This window comes from Brachionichthys hirsutus, chromosome 14 (assembly GCF_040956055.1).
Source record: "Brachionichthys hirsutus isolate HB-005 chromosome 14, CSIRO-AGI_Bhir_v1, whole genome shotgun sequence".
Taxonomy (NCBI): Eukaryota; Metazoa; Chordata; class Actinopteri; order Lophiiformes; family Brachionichthyidae; genus Brachionichthys; species Brachionichthys hirsutus.
In genome coordinates, this window is record NC_090910.1 from 2,875,465 (window position 1) to 2,893,217 (window position 17,753).

At 42.1% G+C, this 17,753-nt stretch overlaps 2 protein-coding genes across 3 annotated transcripts in view; one reads left to right on the forward strand and one right to left on the reverse strand.

Moving 5' to 3' along the window:
- The window catches only part of cubn (cubilin (intrinsic factor-cobalamin receptor)), a 64,470-nt gene extending 58,712 nt beyond the window's left edge, over nucleotides 1-5,758 (forward strand). The window contains exons 62-67 of the mRNA XM_068748207.1: nucleotides 895-1,103; nucleotides 2,818-2,962; nucleotides 3,736-3,917; nucleotides 4,032-4,197; nucleotides 4,321-4,556; nucleotides 5,569-5,758. Of these exons, the coding sequence (XP_068604308.1) occupies nucleotides 895-1,103; nucleotides 2,818-2,962; nucleotides 3,736-3,917; nucleotides 4,032-4,197; nucleotides 4,321-4,556; nucleotides 5,569-5,676 (1,046 nt within the window). The 3' untranslated portion in view covers nucleotides 5,677-5,758. The remainder of the gene's footprint in view (nucleotides 1-894; nucleotides 1,104-2,817; nucleotides 2,963-3,735; nucleotides 3,918-4,031; nucleotides 4,198-4,320; nucleotides 4,557-5,568) is intronic.
- Nucleotides 5,759-8,861: 3,103 nt separating this feature from the next.
- On the reverse strand, nucleotides 8,862-15,294 carry f3a (coagulation factor IIIa). Of its 2 annotated transcripts, none has more exons than XM_068747940.1 (6): nucleotides 15,121-15,294; nucleotides 13,366-13,477; nucleotides 12,388-12,581; nucleotides 10,507-10,688; nucleotides 10,256-10,424; nucleotides 8,862-9,579 (listed from the first exon to the last, which is right to left on the reverse strand). In XM_068747940.1, the coding sequence occupies exons 1-6, from the start codon at nucleotides 15,185-15,187 to the stop codon at nucleotides 9,434-9,436; spliced, it is 870 nt and encodes a 289-aa protein (XP_068604041.1). In that variant the 5' UTR covers nucleotides 15,188-15,294; the 3' UTR covers nucleotides 8,862-9,433. The 2 variants fall into 2 exon arrangements, with proteins under 2 accessions (XP_068604041.1, XP_068604042.1); XM_068747941.1 differs by lacking the exon at nucleotides 8,862-9,579 and adding an exon at nucleotides 9,613-10,014 and having other exon boundaries at nucleotides 15,121-15,293.
- Between the last annotated feature and the right edge of the window lie 2,459 nt (nucleotides 15,295-17,753).

Below are 17,753 nucleotides of genomic sequence, written 5' to 3' on the forward strand. Positions count from 1 at the left end.
AGCGCTGTCATATTCCAGAACTGCAACCTACCTGGAGTGCTGTGAAGTACAAGTTGTTCAGTACTCAGAGACATGGCCAAGGTAAGGAAGGCTGACCACCTCTGAACAAGACACAAAAGTCAAAACACCAAGACTGGGCCAAGAACTATCTGAAGACAGAGTTTTCAAAGGTGTTAAGGACCGATGAGATGAGCGTGAGTCTTAATGGACCAGATGGATGGGCACGCGGCTCAATCAGTAACGGTCACAGAGCTCCACTTGGACCTTTTTGGATTGAAAATGGACTCAAAATCAACTCCCAAACCTACTGCCAGTTTTTAGAAGACACTTTCTTCATGCAGTGGCACAGGAACAAGTCTGCATCTTTCGAGAACACCCTGAGTCCCTGAAGGACAGTGCTCCTTCACACGCATCAAAGGCTGCTGCTTCAAAGAGTTGATATTCAACATATCAAGAAACAGACTCTATGAATGGACGGCTTGTGACTGTTTCGGAAAAGAAAGGTGGCTGTATTGGTCACTGATTATTTTTATTTTGAGATGTCAGAATGGTTTTGAGTTATTTATAATACTCACTGAAAACGATTCTGCACACTAATCGTCACCCAATAATGTGCACATAAAGCCAACATTTCACGTTTACCTGCTTAAATATTTAGGCGTGAGGTTTGTGAACATTTTTAATTGACTGAGAGCATTGAATAATAAAATAAAATTTCACAGTGTAGTTGTGATGACACGCAAACACGAGATAAAGTAACTGTTCTTGGTGGTGATTTGTCTGTTTCATAGGCCATCATGAAATTATATAGCATTCCTTATAGCAAAACCTTTCTGTCAATGAATCACATGGATCGTTTATGAATTTGTTTTGTTTGTTTCTGCCTTCAATCAGTGATTTGTAGCGGGACGTTGAACGCTACAACCTCCATTCAGACCCTGACATCACCCTTCTTCCCGAATGCGTACCCACCGCACACCGCTTGCCGCTGGATCCTGGATTCTCCGGCCCAGGAAACCATTCATGTGTCAGTCCAGAACTTTTCCCTCCTTCTCAGCCAGAGCTGCGCCACAAACTACCTGGAGATGAAGGACTGGCCTACAGTGAGTTCAGACGGAAAACCCACAGTGACACCAAATATAAACCAAGCTCTCTGTCTGTCAAATCTGGCCATGGTCCAGCATGTCTCTGTCGAAAAGAGGAGAGAAAAGCAATACATTGTAAAACATAAACAACATATCAACTCTCACCCCGACTCTCAGAGCGCATTTACCTGAACACCACACATACTTTATGTCACCTGATACTGAGCACAAACGAAACCCCGTCACCATAGTGCTGTTATAATATTTAACAAAACTGGACAAAAGATAGACTGGTGTAATGATTAGTACTGTAAGTGGGCAAATAAATTCCCGGATTTTCCGGACTACATGTTGCTTCGGACTATAAGTCGCGTTAGGCAATTAATGTGTCATAAAGAAGAAAAGAACATAAATAAGTCGCAAAAACAAAGCATATTAACAGTTAACCAGCTATGTGTAGCACACGCAACAACCAAAAACGAAACTATTATTATAATTATGTGCAGCATCAAGATAAAGTAGTAAAAATGTAATAACATACGTACACCGTACTGTTATTAAATATTTAATCCCTTTTATTAAATCGCTGGAAAAACACATTTAGCAACAGAGATCGCTGTTTTCTTCACGTCATCCAACCTGCCTCTATAAACGGCTCGAAGCATGTCGTCAATGGCTGATTGAATGTTCTTTTCCATTCGCATCAACTCTTCTAGGCGCTCTATTGTTAGCCCAGATAACTCCTCGGGCTCTTCTTCATTTTCGGAATTGTTTTCTTCTTGTGTTGGTAATTCCTTACTCATCTCCAACATGCCGTCGCCCTTGTAATCATTGACCGCTTCAGGCCACAGATTCTTCCAGCAAGCGTTGATCGTCTCAGGCCTCATCTCAAGAATTTATCTATTTATCTATAAAAGATCCACAAAACACCGGAACTGATTGACACTGAACTAAAACTAGGCAGCATATGATGTAGCGTCAGATAGGATTCATTTAAATGTATTTACTTATGACATGTGTTACAGATTTTTTCGTGACAAAATCTTGTTGTTAGTTTTATAGATGGTCAATATATATATACGAGCCGATATGGTCATCGGCGCATGAGCCCTTTACATTAAAAAGAACTGGCCTCTGCAGCGATATATATTTTTATGGGGAAAACATCAATATTCTGGAATAAATAAATAAATTGTGACTTTCTTCTTCAAAAGAAAACATGCAAAGCGCCTACAAGAACTAGAAAGACAATCAGAGATTGCAGACCCTCGGATCTTGTGAGACAGTAAACAGGGCTTCCGGATCAGAGGGGCCAAACCTGCTCTAGCTTGCTGCTCCGGAACGTACTACAAGACTCCTTCTGGACTCTTTTTCCCATCATGCCATTCGTGTCCCTCCCTCTTAAAGTGGCAGTTTACAGCACAGGCACAATTCCAGATGTAAAAATAATTCTAGAATCTGGATCCAGATCCGGATCAATGCCATTCTCGGGGAGGGCCGAGCCACGGACAGAACCTTGCTTGTGTAAAAATTTCAAGTTGATTGGGTTACTAGTTTTTGAGTTATGCGCTCGGACAGACAAACAAACAGACAAACAAACAGACATACAAACAAACAAACGCACCCAATTGCAATACCCTCGCCTCCTCTTCGGCGAGGGTAACTATATAAAGATATAGATTACACTAATATTGTGTTGCCATATTGACTAATGCTTTTCTTGTGCTTCTAGGGAGACTATGGACAGTCACATAGGTTCTGTGCAGAGGATGGTCATCCTCTAGACTTCTACAGCTACGACAGAACAATTCTGGTTGACTTCAAATCTGATGCCTTCATGACAGGAAATGGCCTGAGTTTCACATTTCAGATTGCCAGTAGGTACCAGCAGTAAAACTCTCACAAGTTAAGAAACAGATCCACGAACAAGTCTCGAACAAGTAGAGGCGTTAAAAATGTGTCATTGTATATCTACAGTCCTTCAAATGTGTGTACATATGATCAACTTTGGTTAAAAAAATAATGTACATTTAACACTATTGAGGCTATTCATAGGAACACATTTTATGTTATTAAAATATAATTAATGGTCAATAAATTATCTTTAATTAATCATGGATTATTAAGCAATTACTCACACAAAACTAGTGGATGGCATTTCAGGTGGTGAAACAAATATTTAGCAGATAACCGTACTTTGTTCCACGTCTTCCTGGCGAAACCCGAACCGCTTCCAGATGATGGAGCCAGTGCTTTTTTTGGAACCAAGTCCTCCGTCTCCATCTTCAATGAACTTAGTAACACGTAAACTCGTCTGGGGTCTTAACTTTTATTTGCTCTCTATCTAACACATGAGCGCAGGAAAGATTTCAGGATGGGCGAGGGAGCGACATTCCAAAGGGAATTACATTCCGATGCTTTAAAACATTTATGTTAACAATTTGTACTCGATACTCGCGATATCGAGTATATTCGATCTATTGCCCAGCTCTAGTGTCACTACTTCGTGGATTTTCACCTATCGCGGGGGGTCCTGGTACGTAACACCAACGATAAATGAGGGACGACTGTAGTCCTAAGAAAAATACTGAACACAAGGTGAGGAAACATGTCTGTCGATGAGTGTTCTGACTGTAGTGGTGGTTTCCAGGCTGCAGCAGAACATATGAACAAGAATATGGCTACCTGAAGAGTCCAGGCTGGCCTGACATCTACCCCAACAACATGGACTGTACCATCATCCTGAGGGCACCACAGGACACCTACATTTCTTTCTTCTTTAACAGCTTTGATGTGGAGAGTCACACCGACTGTCAGTTTGACTACCTGGAGGTGAAATATAACCAACTCGTCATCATTAAACCCATTCATGTTGTCAATACTGATGCGTTCTCTTTGTAGTCCAAATGTGCTTTGTTCACCAGTTTGTGTAACACCGTTCTCCAGGTCCGTAATGGCAGCACGGCAGACTCCCCGCTGATTGCTCTGCTCTGTGGTAGCAATCTGCCCAGTCCCATCTTCCCAAATTCCAATCTGCTCTATTTGCGCTTTAAGAGTGATTTCTCCTACACACGGGATGGCTTTGAAGCCACATGGACATCCTCCCCTCAAGGTAAGGACTGTTCATTCGAATCCTTGAAATCAGAAGCCACAGCAACAGGCAGAATTGATAAATACCATTTGCTGGGATGTGAGCTATCCTGCGGTGCCTTCAGCTCAGGTACTTGTTTCCTAGGTTGTGGTGGCACGCTCTTTGGAGACCACGGCTCCTTCTCAAGCCCCAACTACCCAGGCAGTTATCCCAATGGTAGCCACTGTGAGTGGAACATCATGGCGCCTAGAGGTCGTGTGGTGACCGTCACCTTTGCCCAGATCAGTATCGATGACCCTGGGGATTGTCAGGGAAACTTTTTGAAGTTGTATGATGGCTCGGATTCCTCCTCGCTACCCGTTGGGCCTTACTGTGGAACGGTAAGTAACCTAAAATATATAACTATTGTAACACACTATGGGAGCCTGTTCTAAGACTGGGACCAGCAGAAATATGATTCTGTGTAATGGTGCAAGTTATGCTAACATTTGATCTGAAGGACATGAAGGAAGCACCACTGAAATCTGTTCCCGTTGACTTGTTAGGGGGGTTCGGGTGTGTATGGACTATGGAGACATTCGTCAAAAATAATCAAAGTTCAATGAAAAATCCCTGTGAAAGGAGTTCCATTTAATTACCGGTTGGGTGTTGTTTAATCCCATTCAAGAGTTGCTGAGCTAAACGAACAGGAAAGAAACTGGACTCCGTAGCTTTACTGGATATAATAAATGGGAGTCACCAGCATCTCTTCTGTCCTTGTGCAATCGCAAGAAAACACTGTTGTTCCACTTGCCCTGTGGAAGCAGCCTGATACTGTCAGAACTTATAGAACTCAGAACTTATTTTAAAGAAGAGTAGAGTGAGTACATGTGGTAGTGATAAAAATAAAAAATCTATTTACCTACACAACTTTGTGTGATGTCCTTCAGAAGTTCTTGATTGACAATTACAGGGTAAAATTATTGTTGCATGTGTCATATTCAGATTATTTGTTTTCTGTGCATCAGCTGACAGACCTCAGCGTGCTGCACCAAAATACTCTGAGTACATGCTTTATCTGTTTAGAGATGAAAATAGCCCTTTCACGTGCAACCCATTGTTACACAAGGGCAAATAAACATCACGACTTTGAACAGCCCCACAGTGGATTTGCATTGGTCTTATTAATATGCAGTTATTCAGTATTTCTGAACTAGTATGTTGTATTTCTGAAGTAGTATGTTGTATTTCTGAACTAGTATGTTGTATATCTGAACTAGTATGTTGTATATCTGAACTAGTATGTTGTATTTCTGAACTAGTATGTTGTATTTCTGAACTAGTATGTTGTATTTCTGAACTAGTGCACATATGAAATTAATCCTGAACCTTATTTATTTGTTTGTCGTTAAGGAGACGACGATCGCTCCATTCAGAGCCTCCTCAAATCAAGTCTTCATCGTTTTCCACTCCCAGTTTGCAACCCTACCTTCAGGGTTCAGACTCACCTGGAGCAGTTGAAACAAATGCGCGCGCACACACACACACACACACACTGTACATTTATGAATCAATCAATCAGTCTGTTAGTGTTTACATGTATTCAGAATAAATGACATCTTAAACATGATGGTGTCTTTTGTCATCCGGAGTTGTGGTTTTGCTTTATTCATTTTACAATATTTTGCATTGTTTTTTCGTTAACAAGAATAGTTAATATAGTCAAGGTACTTTTAAGGACTCTTCACACAGTATGCAACAAAACACACACCAGCTCCTTCAACCACAATCAGTGGGGGAGTTAGAGGTGGGCTTTTGCCCACCCAGTGAGATTTATGAATATATATATATATGTATGTATATAATTCACTTTAAAAGTTTAATTGTGCTTTTTATTGTATTTTATTTTAATAGATCCCTCAATAAATAAGAGTTTCACATGATAGTTTCACTTGAGTTCAATCAGATGGCGGGTTATGATGTTAGCGGAGTAAGAGAGGAATACAGCTGCAGCGGCTGCTGCGGTTGGTCCCCAGACTCGGGGAACGAGGGAAACACGTCCGTATCCATCCCAGGAGGAAATCACGCTCGCTCTTATGCTAATGATTCAGCCCCGACCCAGAGGCCAGCAGTGGCAGCGTCTAATGACTGCACACCTTTTTGATTTGTCATCGATGGAGGAACCAGCAAGTCAACCCAAGCTGGCAAGATTCCCAGCGACTGTCACAGGTGGAAAATCGTGCAGCAGCTCTCTGTTTTCCGTGCACAGAAGTGTGAATCTTTGTGTTATATTAAAGAAAAATATGTCTCTTTGAATAGCAGCAAAACAAAGCACCAAATAGCCAAGACACAAACGTGATTTTGCTCGTTCTCTTCCTCTTTTCCCATTCGAGTCTTAACAGACAATTGTGGAGTGCAAATGCAGCAGTTTTTCTGGAATGTAGAAAAACAGACGGTTGACCTGCTCCGATGCGTACACGCAATGTACCACCATTTAAAAAAAAGAAAGAAATCTTGATATATCCGCTATCCGGATACAATCCGAATGAAATTTGGTGGTAAGATAGAGGCACCCACCCTACACGATTAAATCAAATTCCATCAACTTTGGTCAATAATCAACATGGATATTGAAGGGTTTGAAGCTATGTTTACTGCAATGTTAACAGTGTTAAGTTTTTGCTTAAAAGAGACATATTCTACCATTTATCCACAAGTTAAGTGGCCATTTTCGCTGGAACATTACCACCAAAAATAAACTTTATGCAGGGAAAATGCCGTAGGGTGTGGACGGGCAGAACACAGACACAGGGATTTGCCCCTCCTGACATCAGAAGGGGCGCAATTTCTCCAAAGGTGTTTCAGGAGGTGATTCCAGACCTACCCAAACTACAAAGGATTGACTTGATGGTTTCTTTGTTTTTGGGTTGATAAGGACCCAAAATCACCAGAATGGTGTAGAAACATGGGGAAAGTGAGTTTTTCATAATATGTCCCCTTTAACTCTCATCGGTTCTTTTATCCCTTTCAGAGGTGTGTAATCAATGATGCAATCATTTGAAAGATTTAAACATTTCATAAAATAATTCAGATAGAATTTGGTGAGTATGGAAGTCCAAAAGATTCATAATTAAATAAATAAAAACATAATTTTGATAAATAACAGACAAATATATAACATGGCCATTAGATTGTAAAATAAGGAAATATTGTTATGAAACATCTTTTCACTCTTCTTTAATATCTAATTATTATTTTATTATAATTAAATATTTCATAACGATTATTTTAACATGCCCACTACCGCTGCTCGATCCTTTAATGGCCGTTCTCTCAGCGGCTAACTTCAACATGCAGCAGCTCTGTCTCGGGTCTTTTTTACTGCCAACTGGATAAGGGCCTTTCCAGACACACGCACATTTCAGAAGAAAACGTTAAGCTTGTCTGGCTCCACATTATTTGTGTATGACGACTTTCTCTGTTATGAACAAGAACTCCCACCTATGTGACATTTTCGGCATGTCTACGAATGCTCTCCATCCAGACCTACCACACACACAGACCAAGCGCTCAGTGTCACACTTCACATTACTGTCGGTGACCTGCATGTTACCAGAGCAACATGTCTGTTATCACTCTGAGCTGTATTTTACAGAGTTTCTCTATGTTTCCGCTGGAATCTCAGATTATTTATTTAAGTGCATCTGTAGCCTGTGTGGTCTGTCAATTTCTTCAAAATCTCTGTCTGTGCTTTTACTTTTTATTGTGTCTGTCGTTTTCATGGAATTACTTCCAGAGACTTTTATTTTGGTAGCGGCAGTGTGACGCTACTTTCTGTTCCTTCGTGGCGTATTCCTCAGTTGCAATTATTAGGCCCGAGTGCCTATCTAGTTCATTTTCCAACTGCGTTGTCCGTTATCGGGTCGCGGGCCAAGCTGGAGCCAATCCCAGCAGTCAATGGGCGAGAGGCGGGGTACACCCTGGACAAGTCGCCAGTTCATCGCAGGGCAACACAGAGACAGACAATCAGCCACACACACACACACACCTACGGGCAATTTAGTGTCACCAATCAGCCTAGGCTGCATGTCTTTGGTGGTGGGAGGAAGCCGGAGAACCCGGAGAGAACCCACGCAGACACGGGGAGAACATGCAAACTCCTCACAGAAAGGCCTTTGTGTGAGGCAACAGCGCTAACCACTGCACCACCGGGCCGTCTACCAGTTGCAATTAGTGATGGTAAACTCGATTCTTTTACAGAATCGAGTTTAAATGAGGAATGTTGTTGTCCCTCAAATGTCATTGAGGGAAAAGAGTAAAAGATCAGGAGTTCTCAAAAGGAAAACATTTGTCTAACTGCATAACGCAGAGTACGGTACTCGTTACCCTTTCTAGCAGGTGGAACGTGCCAGAGTACTCGTTACCCTTTCTAGCAGGTGGAACGTGCCAGAGTACTCGTCTGCCCCCCCGCTATACATCTTTGAACATTCTAAATATTGTCATCAGGGACTGTTGGCCCTGGAAGATAATCAGATTCTCCATTCTGGCCTTCTTTACAAATGGTTTGGACACCCCTGATTTAGTGCCTCTTTATAAGCTCCAGCTGCAGTGGAATGATGCAAACCCTGAACGCCCACAGGAGGTCGCTGTTGTGTGCACATCTTACGCCATTAGGCTAATCCAGGCTGACACAGCTCGGGTTAGTATTATTAACTTGAATATCTTTTATTATTACCACAGTGACAAGGAAGCATTAATAGTAAATACTCAATCACATCATAAAATTATCCATAACAATCTGTATTATAAAACATCATCATATACAAACATGTTAAATCCAATTAATCTTGATAAATTAAGGATGAGATAGAAAAATAAAATATTCTTGGTTATGAATGTTGCTTTCAACAGTCTCCAGAAACACAATTCAAGTAAAAACAAAAATACAGCAATGAAATGAAATGAATATTATCAGCTGGTAGTGTTTATCTACGGTCAGTAAAGGTGGCACTCACCGAACGAGGCGCCAGGGATCGTGTGTACAGTGTCGAAACAGTGATTTCCTTAAGTCTGTTTTTGTGCAGCAGTAAAGAGCAAATCAATTCTGTCAAAACTATTCAGGTGCTGTTTCACAGAAACTAAATGACGTCAGCGTCTGACGGTGGAATGTTTAACTGCATGACCCCCCCCCCTCCCCCTGCTCTCTGTACAGGGCTCAGGTCAGTTCAGTCGTACCGCATGTTCTTGCAGCAATGCCTGTCTCGAACAGAGACACGTCCTACACGTCACGGAGGGGTAATGCCTCTTTTCCACCTTTCAGAGCTTTCTTCCTACGCTTGCAGCAGATCACGGCGACGGCGATGATCAGCCCGCTCAGCAGGAGGATGAGGAAGATGGCAGGAGCAATCACACTCACGGAATACACTGCAGAGGGCAAAAGGAGACCCCAGCCATTAGGACATTCACTACACTTTGTCATTTTATATTTATCTAAATGTACAACATTTAGTACGACAATTTGGGTTCCACGGTCACACATTCCTGGGTTCCATGGTAACGGCCGCAGAAATATTGTAAGGTGCATTTGAACATTGTGGCTGATCATAACAGGGAGCCTACATTGCAGAGTAATAACTCTACGAGTAGAACCGAGCTCGTAACCCAAGACACTCGTATGTCAAATACATTTTTCCCATATAAAATAACTGAAAACAATTTAATCCGTTTAAAAACACCCAAATCAACGTTAATAACAATGGAAGAACGTTTTTAATAGCGAAAAAGACACACACAATATGATATAAAAAGTTATATACAGTATTACTGTAATATAAAATGTGGTTTTATTATCAATTTTACCTTCAAGACAGACAATAGCGTGCGGAGGAAGAGCGAGGGAGAGGGGGGAGGGAGAGAGGGAGAGTTAGACCGTAGTTGTACCTTTACACGTACTCTTACATAAACTTAGACACAATATTTCTGCCTTTGGAAGGCTTTGTGCTCTTGATATCATCCTTACATACACACACACACATATATATATATAAATGTGTGTATTTAAATACTCCTGCTTGTAGTCAAATACAACACGTGAGCTCACCGTCAAAGATAGATTTGCTGTCGTCTTTGGAGCACTGCGTGTGGCTCAGCTCTCCGAGCTGCTTGCCAGCGCTGCGGCTGGGAAGATAGGCCTGAACGTTGAAGCAGTAACTCTCTCCTCGATCGAGATCCGTCAATTCGATCACGTTGCTCTTGGAGTTGTACACTTTCTGCAAGCAATATTGGTGGAACGCCTGAGCTAGTGTTGTTTTGTTCTTGTGGGCTGATATTGTGTATTATTCTGTAACTCACCTTGCCCGTGCTCTTATTCCTCCGATAGGTGACTCTGTACTGCAGCTGGTCAGAGAAGATGTCCCTGATGTTCAGCTGATGCCCATCTTCAAACAGCGCGGTGAGGGGGTCTTCCACATACAGGATGGTCTTCTTTTTGTCTTCACTCACTTTCAATTTGAAGTCAGGTTTGCCTATATCAGCTACGAAGGAGGGACGAGGGTGAGAAGATGGTGCTTAGCAGGAAACAAGACAATCTTTATGCATTGTGTCTCTGAAAATAGGCTTTATTCACACCTGGCTTTTGGAAACTTTTGTTTCAAACCCTCCAAACTAACCTTGAGACTATCCTCTCAAGACTTTTGCAAATCTGGTCCGTCATTTCTGTCTCAAACAGATGCTGCAGGACAGCGTCCCTCATTTCTGTCTCAAACAGCGCCGTCAGAAACGCTCTAAACCCGGACCCAAAAGTCCGTTCATAGCGAGCACGCGCACATGCGCAATAAACACAATCAAATATTTTTGCCAATTTTCGCTGGAACATTACCCCAAAAAATAAACTTTATCCACTCTGCTCTTCTTCTTCACACACACACGGCGCGATGACTGCAATAATCTCAGGACGGAATAAAAACGCTTTGAATCATCCATCCATCCAGGGAGGCGTCTTGTGCACATTTGCCCCTCCTGACGTCAGAAGGGGAGCGATTTCTTCCAGACGTGTTTCAGGAGGTGATTACAGACCTACACAAACTACGAAGGATTGACTGGATGGTTTATTTTGCTGTTTTGGGTTGATAAGGACCCAAAATCACCAGAATAGTGTAGAAACATGGGAAAAGTGAGTTTTTCATAAACTGTCCCCTTTAATATTCTCATCGTGTCAACATAAATTCCCTCGCGTGGCAGCCAAGTCTTAGGTTGCCGACCCATGATCTAAAAGCTCTGCAGCTGACTTGAGTTATTAGCAATAGAGATGAAATCCAAGCCTTAAATCAGACAATTTGGATGTAAGAGATAACTAAAATCAAAAAGAAGAACATATATCCTTCCTCACTAGTTTGAAGTGTGTGCCAATTAACTCACTCAGTACCGAAACAAGAATACTCGTCCAAATAAATCCAAACCTTACCATCCAAATCGTTTTTCCGTGGGGTTGGGGGGGGGGCCAAGAGGAAGGTTTTGCACATCTCCTCAGTGACTATTAGACCCCTCCTATGCTGTAATGACGACCTTCACCCCTGTTGGGGGCAGCATTGCCGTTTTTGGGTGGATGATCGCTGTGTATTACAATGTCATGAAAAATACGAAACAGGAGGGACGCAGGGAGAAGGAGTGAAAATGGCGGCGCAGGAGTGATCTGTCACACTCACGGGTCAGCTGACGGTTTGGGTTTGGATTCAGGTGGATATACCGAGCCTGACCCGGATTCGTCAGACGAGTAGTTTTTATTATTTGGTATTATTAAAAGCACTTTCTCAGTCTTGTTTTTATAATTTCCTAGAAGTAAACAACTGTTTAGATGTTTGACGTGTCACTAAAACAATAAATATCCGCCAGAAAAGTTTTCTCCGTTTTCTGTGGAAAACCACTGATTTTGGTGAATTCTTCCTCTCTTCAACGGCCAAGAATTCTATAACGGAAAATGGTAGGAACATCCTTTTTTTTTCTGATGAAAGAAGAGACTTTAATATTTCGTGTGGTAGGTTCGGTGTCTGCATCGTCATAGTACATAATATTCTGTGGGTCTTAAAATAAAGGGAAAATGAGCGAAACCCGACGGTACTGAGTGAGTTAAATAAATTAACATTTATATCTTCTGACCATGCTGCAAAAAAATCATCATAACTTAAAAATTAGAATTCTGAACCACTAATATGACTAAATTGCATTAGCACCTACTGTCTTTGTAAGGGCAGAATCGTGGCGAGCTGGTGTGGGGGAACTCGATGAGGTCAGAGGAAGCTCCAAGCGGCGGTTCAGACAGGACATCAGCCGTGTAGCAGCTTTTAAAGGGTGTCAGAGAGCTGGAGAGATCGCACCATGTCACCGAGGAGCGGATACAGTGAGAGTTCCTCTGTTTGTCACCAGAAAGCCTGTTTATTACACGTTCATGAAAGAGAGGAGCAGAAAAAGGGACATCTGCGTAAGTCTTAAAAGCAATGTTTGAGCACAGAACTATGACTTTCACAATGCACAACATCATAGAAGCATGGGCAGAGGTGAGAGGGGGATGAGAGCGGGAGGTTTCAAACCCTCCAAACCCTGAAACTAAACGGATAACTCAGAGTAATTTACTGTAAATGGTGCAACGAAAAATGAGCATTTAACAGAAGCTGACTCCACAGGAACAAATGGTTCTTTGTGGTTCTTTCTCTGGCCACATCTCCTCTTGGAGGAAATTATCAGAGCAAAATAAATATACAAATAAAATAAAACACTGTTGTGCCCAACATATGTAACTTGTGTGTGTGCGTGCGGGGGGGGGGGGGGGGGGGGGGGCCACTCCCAACACCGTGGCTTCAGCAAAAACAAATCAAATTTATCCAAAAAGTCCCCCTTAAGTGTAAATGGGACCAATAATAATAAGATACACCTTGAAAAAACAATGTAAAAAATCTAAATGCTGTTTTGTTGTTTGAGCATTTGCTAATCCTGTCATCGGTTTGGTTGAATAGACTTTCCTTTTTCTCTTTGAAGCTGCGTGTTTTTCAGTTAACTATATCTGACCTAGAAGCAACGGACTCTTCAATAGACTCGTATCGAGCTTTGACCTTTCTTTCTGGTTTATTTAAAGAGTTATCAACAGACATTCCTCAATGAGTTTCAATGTATTTTCTAGGAAGGGCTAACGGGTGTGGTTTGGACCAAGGTACTCACTCAGAGTACTCCACCGTGTAGGAGTAATCGGCTGATGGTTTAGGCTCCCAACGGAGAATGGTTTTGAAGTTTGTTGATTTCCAGGTCACATTCTTAGCTTGAGGATAGGAGCCTACCAATCAGAGCCATGGGAAATCATTTTCACATTAGACATCAGACAAAATATTTTTTTTCAAAGCAGAATATGACAGAAGGAAAATCCTATTCGATCCATGCACCACTCTGTGTCGACTGTGCAACTTGGAATTACACTTATTTGCATAACAAAGTGTTCATGCACCCAGACAAGGGACCACTGGATGCGGACCTCGAGATAAATAATCCGTTTTACAGCCTGTTGCAGTAATGGAGCTTCAAAATTTGATCCTCAATGTTGACCAATGTTTATGGAATTTGACAAAGACACTGTGTATTTGTCAATTTTTGTTTGTCCTTGTTGTGTGTTCACTGCGGTGTGCACAGCCCTCTATGGCGGTAAGCAGGTAATAAAACTAATAAAATATGAATAGGCTAGTCTGCCAAGAGGGCAGGTGCCGGTCACTATAAGAATAAAAATTGCATAGAACTCTAGCAGTGACTGACGTTATGTACGTCACTGTGGAGACAAGGTAATAGAAAAGAAATATATATATATATATATATATTATAATAAAAAAAGAAAAAGGAATTTGACAAAGTCCTGCACAGAATTTCATCTGGATCGGATCCAGAATGACATTAGAACAAAATATTACATTTTAACACATTAAAACCCCATTTACGGATTCAAAGATCAGCTAAAAATTACACATCAACTCTGATTCACTTTGACTTTTCACGGTTGGCGTATAAAGATACCAAGAACAACTTATTATAACATTTTGGTGATGATCCAGGTCACCGTGTAAATCTAATTATGAGGGGGGATGAGCTGCTTGGCGGAGGTCTGCTCTCTCTGAGTGCTTTTATAGTTAAAGGAAACAATGCAACTCAGCAATAGAACAGAAAAACAGATCACAGCGTCCCTGGACTGTTTCATATATAAATATATATATACTGTACAGCAGATCAATCTTTATCAGTACTGTCAAAATGAAAGATTCTGTAACGCAGTTACGACCGGAGCAGCCGTTACACACTCTGTACAAGCTCAACTCCAGAATTAGGTTTCCTTCTGTTCATAATAATAATACTAATTATTATTACTAACTAATAATAACGCATTGATCTTTTCTAGACACTCAGATCAATCCATCGTGCATTATTCTCCATACTTGGTAAGATGACAGGATCCAGGCTGCCAATTTGCGCCGAGGCCCAACTGACCACACCGACATTCACTCACTACACTACACTAGGTAATGAGGGTGAAGATGTACCGGGAATCGAACAGACAACCTCTCGATCATAGGACGACCCTGTGAAAACTGGGTGTGTGTGACAGTGACAGATCAGCATCCTGTCAGAGCAGGACGCTTCAGCCTCCTCTACCTGTAAAGGTGTTCGTTTACGTTGGGCGTTATAAACTTCATTTAACCGGTTTAAAAAGCTTGATGTATGGAAAAGTTCTCCTTCCCCAAAAAAAATGATTTTACAATCATCCTATAATAGGACTGGAAACATGCAGACAAAAAGCTGTCTGAAACCGATATCCGCCGGTCAGACTATAAGAGGAGATCGCCGGTAAGTTGCGGGCTCGGTGACGTCACCCGACGGTGACTCCTTTTAAACGCGGATACGACTCGCCGAGGTTTTGCGACTTTATGCTGGACTCACCTGAGACGTGACGTGAACACAGATCAAACAGGAGAAGAAGAAACGCTGCCTGGCTCGTGGGCAACATGCCGGCTCGATTCCCTCTCTGGTCGCTGCTCGGAGCACGACGGAGTACTCGCAGTACTAGTACTGCCTCACGGGACACTCGGACTCACTGTGGTCTAAGGTTGTACTCTGACTTCAAAACCAAGACTCAATGCGACGTCATGGCAGGATGCATGACCAAATAAGGCGCGTCCTGTTGGCGTCGTCACCGAGCTGCGGACCAGACTGTGACTGTGCGGCTGAGGTCAGTGCGTGGAGACACCGCGGTGTTCTCCACGGTTGCGAATGTCTCCATCACGTTTGAGATGACTTCCGAGGGTCACCCCGGGGGGGGGATTATCTTAAACTAAATGACAGGCTGTAATACGTTCTATCCATTCCGTTCTACAATAATCATAACTGAATGAATGATGTGGCTCCGAACATTTGCCAGAGCTGAGCCCAAATAATAAGACACTGAAACGCGGCTTTGATTGGATGAATCATTTTTGATTCATGCAAATAGATAGAAATCAAACGCTGTCCTGCAAGTGTTATTAAACAATCTAAAAATATCGAAAGCATTTAACTTCTGCATATTTTGCTGCTGGCCCGTCTCCAGCCAGCAGCACGGTTGGTAAGTCCAGCTATCCTCTTTTTGTCTGGGCTGGGACTTGAACCGGTGACCCGCTGGACGTAGCCATTGGGGTTGCAGTAGAGTTTAGAGTTTATAATGATGATGTTGCCATATTTTCTATCCTGTGACAGGAATGCAGAGCAAAACTCTGTCCTGTCTCAGCGTCACTTTGCTGTTGATCGTGCAGCTCGGAGCACGAGTCAGCAATCCAATCCCCAATCTCCAAACAGCTCAAGTTCCTGAGCTGAATGTCTATTAATAGCCTCAGTTGTTTAGAGTTATGCTAAATCCCCAGATATCCAGACCTGATACTCTGCTACAAAGTCTGTAAACCACAAAGTTACAGCAGTGGAAAACGTTATTTATTCTGTCATTGTTAAAAAAGTAAAGAATGTTTTTGCTGTTTTAGGTCAGTTTTAGGTCAGTGTGTAGTCACTGCTGCATCATCCTGCTTTAAAAAGCCAAACTAAAGGGAAAGGAACTGATACCAGGTGGCTGCGAGGAAGGTAAGAAATCAGGCTGCACAGAGTAATAGTGAAACGTGCCTCATAAAGTTGCCTTGAATCATTTCCACAAGGTAAACTGCATATGGTCAGTAGCTTTTAGGACAAGAATCTTGTTTGCTAAATGTGTTGTTCTTTTGAATACTTTGAAGCTGGCTGGGAAAATGTTACTGGCCCTGTGCCAGGCCTTGTCCTCCTACCCCAGTAACCCCTTTTCAATGCTCCACCCCACCGAGAAGACTATCTCAGCCAGACCAGGGCTGTGAATGCTCAGCAACACATTTACGGGAAGGACTGAATGCAAAGGAGGCCAAACCGCCACTTACTTCCAATTAGAAAATAATGATTGTAAATTAGGAGACCTGGTGGTGGAACCAGGAAGTGCAGAAGTGTATACAGGAAAAGAGGTCAGCTCAGAAGAAGTGCGGGGAGTCTGCCGTGCTGCCATTACGGACCTGGAGAACGGTGTTACACAAACTGGTGAACAAAGCACATTTGGACTACAAAGAGAACGCATCAGTATTGACAACATGAATGGGTTTAATGATGACGAGTTGGTTATATTTCACCTCCAGGTAGTCAAACTGACAGTCGGTGTGACTCTCCACATCAAAGCTGTTAAAGAAGAAAGAAATGTAGGTGTCCTGTGGTGCCCTCAGGATGATGGTACAGTCCATGTTGTTGGGGTAGATGTCAGGCCAGCCTGGACTCTTCAGGTAGCCATATTCTTGTTCATATGTTCTGCTGCAGCCTGGAAACCACCACTACAGTCAGAACACTCATCGACAGACATGTTTCCTCACCTTGTGTTCAGTATTTTTCTTAGGACTACAGTCGTCCCTCATTTATCGTTGGTGTTACGTACCAGGACCCCCCGCGATAGGTGAAAATCCACGAAGTAGTGACACTAGAGCTGGGCAATAGATCGAATATACTCGATATCGCGAGTATCGAGTACAAATTGTTAACATAAATGTTTTAAAGCATCGGAATGTAATTCCCTTTGGAATGTCGCTCCCTCGCCCATCCTGAAATCTTTCCTGCGCTCATGTGTTAGATAGAGAGCAAATAAAAGTTAAGACCCCAGACGAGTTTACGTGTTACTAAGTTCATTGAAGATGGAGACGGAGGACTTGGTTCCAAAAAAAGCACTGGCTCCATCATCTGGAAGCGGTTCGGGTTTCGCCAGGAAGACGTGGAACAAAGTACGGTTATCTGCTAAATATTTGTTTCACCACCTGAAATGCCATCCACTAGTTTTGTGTGAGTAATTGCTTAATAATCCATGATTAATTAAAGATAATTTATTGACCATTAATTATATTTTAATAACATAAAATGTGTTCCTATGAATAGCCTCAATAGTGTTAAATGTACATTATTTTTTTAACCAAAGTTGATCATATGTACACACATTTGAAGGACTGTAGATATACAATGACACATTTTTAACGCCTCTACTTGTTCGA

Coding starts and splice junctions, on each gene's coding strand:
- f3a (XM_068747940.1), bottom strand. CDS start 15,187: ATGTTGCCCACGAGCCAGGCAGCGTTTCTTCTTCTCCTGTTTGATCTG. Junction 12,582..13,365: donor TACACGGTGGAGTACTCTGA/GTGAGTACCTTG, acceptor TGTAATAAACAG/GCTTTCTGGTGACAAACAGA. Junction 9,580..10,255: donor CAGCAAATCTATCTTTGACG/GTGAGCTCACGT, acceptor TGCCCTCTGCAG/TGTATTCCGTGAGTGTGATT.